At 42.7% G+C, this 7676-nt stretch overlaps 2 protein-coding genes across 2 annotated transcripts in view; one reads left to right on the top strand and one right to left on the bottom strand.

The window, feature by feature from the left end:
• The window catches only part of LOC101309392 (protein FAR1-RELATED SEQUENCE 5-like), a 2726-nt gene extending 74 nt beyond the window's left edge, over positions 1-2652 (bottom strand). Inside the window, exon 1 of the mRNA XM_004288651.1 lies at positions 24-2652. Coding sequence (XP_004288699.1) covers positions 24-2652 — 2629 coding nt within the window. The remainder of the gene's footprint in view (positions 1-23) is intronic.
• A 3291-nt stretch (positions 2653-5943) lies between these two features.
• LOC101309094 lies at positions 5944-6816 on the top strand. The gene has a single exon (XM_004288650.1). The coding sequence runs from the start codon at positions 5944-5946 to the stop codon at positions 6814-6816; it is 873 nt and encodes a 290-aa protein (XP_004288698.1).
• The last annotated feature ends 860 nt before the right edge of the window (positions 6817-7676 follow it).

Raw genomic sequence — 7676 nt, 5'->3', positions numbered from 1 at the left:
TTTAGCAGCCTTCCTGGACTTACCTTCCTTCCCGGATTTAACAGCAATACCAGATTTAGCAGCATTACCGGCTTTAGCAGACTTATCAGATTGTTTAGCATCACCGGACTTGTCGGCCTTGGTAGATTTGTCACACCTCCCAGATTGTGCAGACCTCCCAGATTTAACACTCTTCCCAGCCAGGTCTGTTTCAACCACTAAAAGCGGACATCTGCGTATGTTGTGACCAGGAATACCACACTTTCCGCACTTGTTACCTTCTCCAACATTCCCGTTAACCGCGGCTGCCACATTATTACCGTGCATACCCTTAGTTCTTGCAATGACAGGGTCTTTTAGGACATTACACATGCCATTGTCAGGCTCCTGGTCTGCCACCCTTGGTTTTTTGCTAGCCCGGTAGTTCTTGGAACTCTCCACAAGCCCACACAATTGGACCATCCCTGTATCAAAACCTTCAGCTGAATAAGACAAGTTATGACATGCTTTCTTTGCTTCGGCCATAAGCGCGGAGTACCTTAGAAGTCTGCCTGACATGTTGTCACCACTTTTAGCGGCTGTATGATCAACTTTCAATCTCCCACCCCCTTTAGTCCACCTATCTAGAATCATTGATTTCGGATATACACTCACATTCTGATATTTCAATACTGAGAAAATATGTGGACACAAAATACCATCTGACTCGTATTGCAGGCAAGAACATGAGTACACTCCATCAACCGGCCTGTACAGCACTGTCCAACTACGGTTTGGTCTCTCGTATTGGGACAAGTAAAACATCAAGTCTTCTGACCCACCAAACTGAATACGACTAGTCACACTGAACCTGGCCTCCAGCAATATCTGACCCTTTATAACCACAAATATATCATCCGTGAAGATATTGAATACATCTTCCTCGACTCTCTTAAGATGGGAGTCGTATTTTCTCTTCTGGTTTTTGGACTTGTAAATGTCCAGCAAAACACGGTTTCTCAAATAACCAACACCTGAGTCAAATCTGGGAAGAAAGTCAGAGAGTACAGTAAACCTTCCAATCCGAGTCTTAATCTTACCATTATAACCCTCGCATCTTTGGGTGCTGCACATCCCCGCACAAAACTGACCTCTAAAAAATGCTTCTGCCCACCTATCACGCTTCTCGTAAAGTGCTGTAATCCAAATGTTGTTCTCCAACCCAAATTTGTCTACCATATTGTCCCAAGCGTCCTCCCATTCGTCAATGGTATAAGAAGCGTAAATCATCTTCCCCAATTCTTTTTGCACCTCCGCATCCTTCACATTCTGCCCAATATTTCTACCAATGTGCCACGCACATAGCCTGTGCCGCGTCGTAGGCAAGAGTTTGTTTAAAACAGTACGCATGACTTCATCCCCATCAGTCACAACCGTCTTTGGATGCTTGTTATTCATGCTCTCAAGGAATTTCTGAATCACCCAAGTAAATGTTTCCTCCTTCTCATTAGCAACAATGGCACATGCAAACAAGACGCTTCCTCTATGGTTGTTCGAACCTACAAATAAAATAACCGGACAGCAGTATATGTTTGTCTTGTACGTACTGTCTATTATCACAACATCACCAAAAGCATTGTAGTCAAGAAGGGACTCAGTATCCCTCCAAAACAGATTAGCTAACCTCCCTTCCCCATCAGGAGTATACCTGCCAAAAAAAGACTCTTCTTCATGACCTTTCATTCGCAACCAATTTATGGCAGCCTGTGCATCACCCTTGTCATTATTATGTTTTCTAACTTCGTCCAATTTGTTGTACAAGTCTTTCAACATGAATCCAACAAACTGAGGGCCCCCTGCTTGAAGCGCTAGAAACTCATACGCAACACTAGTAGGGACATGCGCCGTTCGCAGAGATAGAACGACAGATATGTCATCCTCAGTCACTTCCCTAAAACATGATAGAAACTGTCGCTCCACAGGTTCTGCAAGCCCATGATTGTGCTCAGTCACAAACTTTCGAACTGTGTACAACATCGTCTTCTTATCCAATCTCAATACAAAAAGAGCTTCACATCCTGTTCTGGAATATTTCAATCCCCTCACAGCATTCTTTGTCTTCTTCCTCTTCTTCAAACAAGTCTCATCCTCACTCGCATGTTCTTCTTCAGTTGACGTTTCTGTGTTATGAACCACATCCTGCTTTCCATTTGCTGCACTCTTTTCACAACCCTCTTTTGAACAACACCATACCTTCCTGGAAACATGCTCTACACCGTTAATTGTAACCTTGTCGTTCTTATAAACCCTCTTACTAAACCCAACAACAAAGCAGTAATACCCATAGAACTTCTCGCCTTCTTTAACGTTGCGAAATGTGATGTCCTTCAAGTCTTCATAGGTAAGTGATCTCACCTCCTTCCCTTTCAAAGCATAATACCATTCGGAGGTATACACATCGTCATTAATTTTATCAGCCGGTGGAAATTCTTCATCAGGTGGTTTATCAGCCTCTCTCGGTTTAATCATTGGATCTTCTAGTTTTTCCCGCAACTCCCTCTCTGAATCTTCATTCAAATAATTGTCTTTACCTAAAGCAGGACCATCGTAGTACTTTGCATCACTGAAACGGAGACCACACTCGTCTGTATCGTCAATCTCGTAAATGTCTTCGATCTCGTTGGTGTCTTCCATTTTTGCCTCTGCACAAAAAAGTCTACACTGAAACATTGCCAGTCTTGACCCATTTTGTAGCTAATGAACAACAAATGTATCCACATTTCCTGATTAACCCAATATCAATTTGCCACTCAATTCCACACTTCTGAATTAGTAAACCATAAAGCACTACAATTTGAAACCAGGAGAGTAAAACCTCAACATACAAAACACCCCGCTAATCCTAATTCCAAACAAAACCCAATACTAAACACTGAAAAACCCAGCTAATAAACACATAAAATCGAATTTTGACTGGAAAAAAGCAGAGCCGAACAAACCAAACAAAGATAAGTACCAGATGGAGAGGAAGTGATTGGAGAATAGAGGAAGACGGAGACGAAGTTGAGGGCTGCTGTTGGAAATAGTCACGGCCTCCTTCATGGAAAACTCGACGGCACAAATTCTTCTCTATGCCCAGAATTTCACCAAGCGCCAAAAGGTATGTCACCAGATTGTGCCGCCGCCGCCGCGATAATATCTCAGAACAAAGCGCGACCTCGTCTGCCCACTCGATCCCCTTTCGATAGCCCCGATTCGATACCAGTTCAGTTCAATACCATCAGCAAACGATAAAGTTAACAAACTAACTAACATCCCCGTATTTACCTCAACAAACTAACCCAGACCCCCAAATACATCCCCGTATTTACCATCTCTCTAGTTAACGAGCTGTCAACCCGTATCATGCCGTGTAATGCCCGCCTGCTGACACCTGTCCACAAACACCTTGGGTAGATGCACCCCCGGGTAGATTCTAGACGTCTCCTCCAAACATAGGAAAGTAATGACTTTCTTTTCCCAAGGCCTTTATTTCATGAGCCAAACATGGCCTTAAAGTAGGTTTGAGTGCGGGGCTTGCGGGGAATGAGTCGATTTCTTCAATTGATGTTGGGAGTAATGGGCTGGCCTCTTCAGCTAGACAATCCAATGAGGGTTTTGGGAGTGCGCCATTGGCGCTCAGAATCTCAGATGGTCATAAGGAAGCAGGAAAGCAGATGAAGACTTACTTGTCGGACGAGGAGTTAGAAGAGTTGTGTGGTTTAGCTAGTAAGGCTTGGAATAAGAGGGCTAATCTCCTTGGTGGTCGGAAGAAGAGGGGTCATCCCTTTGGTGGCCAGAATAAGGCCACGATGTTAGAGACTGTGGTTGACTCCAAAGAATCGGCTTTGGGGAGTTTAAGGGATGAGGTTGTGGGAGTTGTCATCTCACCATATGAGGTGGTTGTTGGTAGCACGTTGAGCTGTTCCTTTAGGTAGAGTCATGTAAGGCTTTGAATAAGCTTACTTCTATTTTTTTATTTCATTGGTACGTACTGTCATTGGTTACTTTGCGCTTCATTTCTATTCAAGGCTGCTTTACTTAAGAGTTTTAGTATTAGGGTTCTTAGTGATAGTTCGATAACGGGTCATTTATAAGGTGAGCTATTGTGTAATATTGGCAGCTCTCTACCCCATTAACGGATTGACACCCCTACATCAAAAGAACACCAATATTAATAATAGAGAAAATTTTACAAACTATACCTTAAATAAAGACCATTCATAAGTTCAATACACCATATTTGAAAACTAACATATTGGTACTCAAACAATGGAACAGAAATCACTTTTAGTATTTGCTGTCAATGACGGCTTAATTTTGTACTTTTAAAGGGTATTTTCGTCTCGTTGGTTAATACAAATTTTTTTTACGACGAAGACCGTTTTGCTACCACTCTCTTGTAAAAGTACTGGATCTTGCTGCGGTCTGACGAGATTCGACAGCCAGAGACCCAGATACATTTCTTTTGTATCCTAGTGAACCCAATGCCCCATTAAAATGGGTGGCATGAACTTATTTCAATATTTGAATTCACAAATTTCGCTACTTGTGCTTCTTCTACAACTACTTTTCTTAATTACCAACCCTAAACATTACCAACCCTAAACATCAATCTCTGACAGAGCCAATGAGTTCTAACAGAGGGGATTCTTGGGTCGAGTTCTCCATTGTGTTGGGTTGGAAACTTGGAATGGAGATTGAAAAATTGAGAATTGTTTGGAAAATTGGGAATTTTGTTTACCGGAGAAACAACAAAGTTTTGTGGCTAGTTGGAATATGGATTCTGAACTTTGGGGGAGTTTTAATTATTGGAGAAATAATGCAAGTACAAGAAGAAAACAATGAAAAACGTAACAAGAAGAGGAAGGTTTAGTTTGCAACAATTTTATGTCTGATTAAAGAGATATATAGTTGAGAACATGTGCTCAATGTGGTTGTGTGCGGCGGAGGGAGAGGGAGAGAGGGAAAAGGCCGAGAAAAATAAAAAGACGTAATTGCCCATGAAACAACTTTTGTAGCAGTCGACTTGACACTGTTAGAGAAAAGATATCAAATTTATGTCAGCTTTACATGTTGGGGTACCAATATTTGAATATTATAGTTTTGCAATGTCATATGCCATAGTGATGAATGGATGTTATATAGGGTACCATTGGTAAAATTTCCTCTTAATAATAAATTATTGTTCTAGGATATTCCATATCTTTCTAGATATTCTTTATGTGTGCCTTTGCCTTATACCAATAGGATATGTAGTTAGACTAGATCTATGTATTCATATCCTTACCATACTGGTAATGTGTAATTCCCTATATAAAGGGCTCCTATCAATGAATGAGATACACATCTTTCACGATTCTCTATTCTCAATTTACTTTCACTTCATCACGTTATCAGCCCTTTGCTCAAACCCTTGAGCTAATAGTTTTTCCCAAACCTTAAAACCAAAAGCCGAAAACCCTCGGCCCTTCCTCGGCCGCCGCCGCCGCCACTGCTGCCTCCGCCGCCGTTGCCCCACGACTGCCGCTCCCCAGCCGTCCGCTCCACTGCTTCCTTCTCGTCCGATCAAGCATCCAAGTTTTACTGTATGTTTACTTTACAACCCTAAAACTCTTCAAAGTTCAATAACCTCGGGGGAGATAAAGTGCTTTCTCCTCTTCTTCTACTCCATTCTATGCTTGGGACGGTGTCTTTGCAGGTTTAAAAATCCCGGTTATCCTCCCCGGGTCCAAAGTTGTGTTTGATCAACTTTGGTTATTGCTATTTTAAAGGTGTGTTTGATCACCTTCACACAAGTTTTTCCGGGTCGTGTTTGATCGACTACGGACATTTAGGGTTGTGTTTGATCAACCCTAGAGAGACAAACCAAAAGCATCGTATTTGAGTACCTTTTTCAGGGTCTCCAACAGAAAACTAATACGACTTGTTCTCTCTTGTATGCAGATGGACAGAGGCATTGAATTTGACGTCCTCGACGCCCATGGTACTGAGTACCATCGTTGGGTCTCGGACATAGAACATACCTTCATCGCTAAGGATCTGACCGAGACCATATTCCCCGATCCAGATCAGGAACCGCCTAGCAAGAGAACAAAATCTCAGGCACTCATGTTCCTTCGTAAGCATATCGATCCCACACTGCGCAGGCAGTATCAATCCAAGCACGATCCAAAAGATCTGTGGGATGCCCTTGTCGAACGCTTCGGCAACATTCACTCGACCTTGCTCCCAGAACTAATTGCTCGCTGGGATGAAATCCGACTTTTGGATTACAAGAAGGTTGATGACTTCAACAGGGATATGCTTTGCCTACAAGCTCAACAGAGCTCTTGTGGAGTCGAGAAAAGTGATGCCGACATGATCGAAAAGACTTTCTCGACCTTCCCTTCAGCTGCTAAGATCTTCATGAACCAATATCGGCTTGAGTTCACAAATAAGAGGATTACTACATTTAGCAGCTTAATGACGCAACTCCTTATGGAAGAAAAGAATAATATGATCAATGATCAGCATAATTTGCGTCTTGTAGGCACCCGAAAAATTCCGGAATCTAATTACAATTGCAACTGGAGTAAGAAAGCTCCGAAACGCAAGGATCAACATAGGAATGAACCTTATGCACGTGGGAATCAACACCACCGTGCCTCTAGTTCTCGGGGACAAGGTAGCGGCTTTAGTGGCCGTACCAACTCATGGCGTCGAGACACCGGTGCCGCCGGCCCCAAGGGCGGCGCCGCTCCTCCTCAGAAGCAACATGCTCGCTCTTCTTCTGCCTTTGATGGTCAATGTAACAGATGTGGGTCCAAGGACCACTAGTCTAAAAGCTGTCGCGCTCCTGCAAATGTTGTTGCCGCATACAAGAAATACAAGGAATTGATGGAAGTCAATTCCACTGAAAACAATGGAGTTGAACATAATGTTACCTTCAAGGTCACTGACCCTAATGGACAATGTTCTGACTTAGATGCCCCTGACTTTGACGTCACCGGCTAGATTGTTTTCCCTTTTACAAGTCATGATGTAATAAGGCATCGTCAGCATGCCATGCTTAGTTTTCTTCTCAATTTCTTTTTTTTTGAGACCCTTATGTACTCTTTTCAGCACATTAATGAAAGTTTATTTCATGGTTCTTCTTGTCTCTACATGGTTCGAATTGATTTACATCTACCTTAGAAAACATGGCATCAACGCCGTCTTCGGTCTCTCCCTTAAAGGAGGTGACATACGGCGCCGTGACTCTCAAGGAGAGTTACTCACGTGTTTTCCGGTTCAAGTCTTTTACCTATAACGGATTTTCCATCATCAATTGTTCAACTAGGCTCATCCAAGTTAGTATGATGTCTTAGAATTGTCCGAAATTAAGGAGCTAGTGGTTTAAGTGTGCCTCGCACTACCGACCCTCCACGGACATGCCTGGTCATACTTAATTTGGAGTTACCGAAAGCTTTTGATTTTGGATTCCCTCTACGCTATTACTCCAATTGCCGTCTTGTAAAAGACGTTAAAGACTTGACAAAACCGGACCATCATCGAATCCCCTAGGTTCTTTGATCATCAACACGTCCCTGTGGCTGAGTTTTTGTCTCCATGCCACCAGCAAGCTTCAAAAACTTTGCTAATGCCAAATCTGCGAAAAAACAGTAATCTGTCCTCCCTGGACAGTCACTTCGTTTGAG

Source organism: Fragaria vesca, linkage group LG1, assembly GCF_000184155.1.
Source record: "Fragaria vesca subsp. vesca linkage group LG1, FraVesHawaii_1.0, whole genome shotgun sequence".
In the NCBI taxonomy this organism is placed as follows: Eukaryota; Viridiplantae; Streptophyta; class Magnoliopsida; order Rosales; family Rosaceae; genus Fragaria; species Fragaria vesca.
Note: the sequence above shows the minus strand (reverse complement) of the source record. Positions and strands in the feature narration are given on the sequence as shown.

What these genes read in the sequence shown, in the direction of transcription:
- LOC101309094 (XM_004288650.1), top strand. Translation starts at nt 5,944, where the DNA reads ATGGACAGAGGCATTGAATTTGACGTCCTCGACGCCCATGGTACTGAG.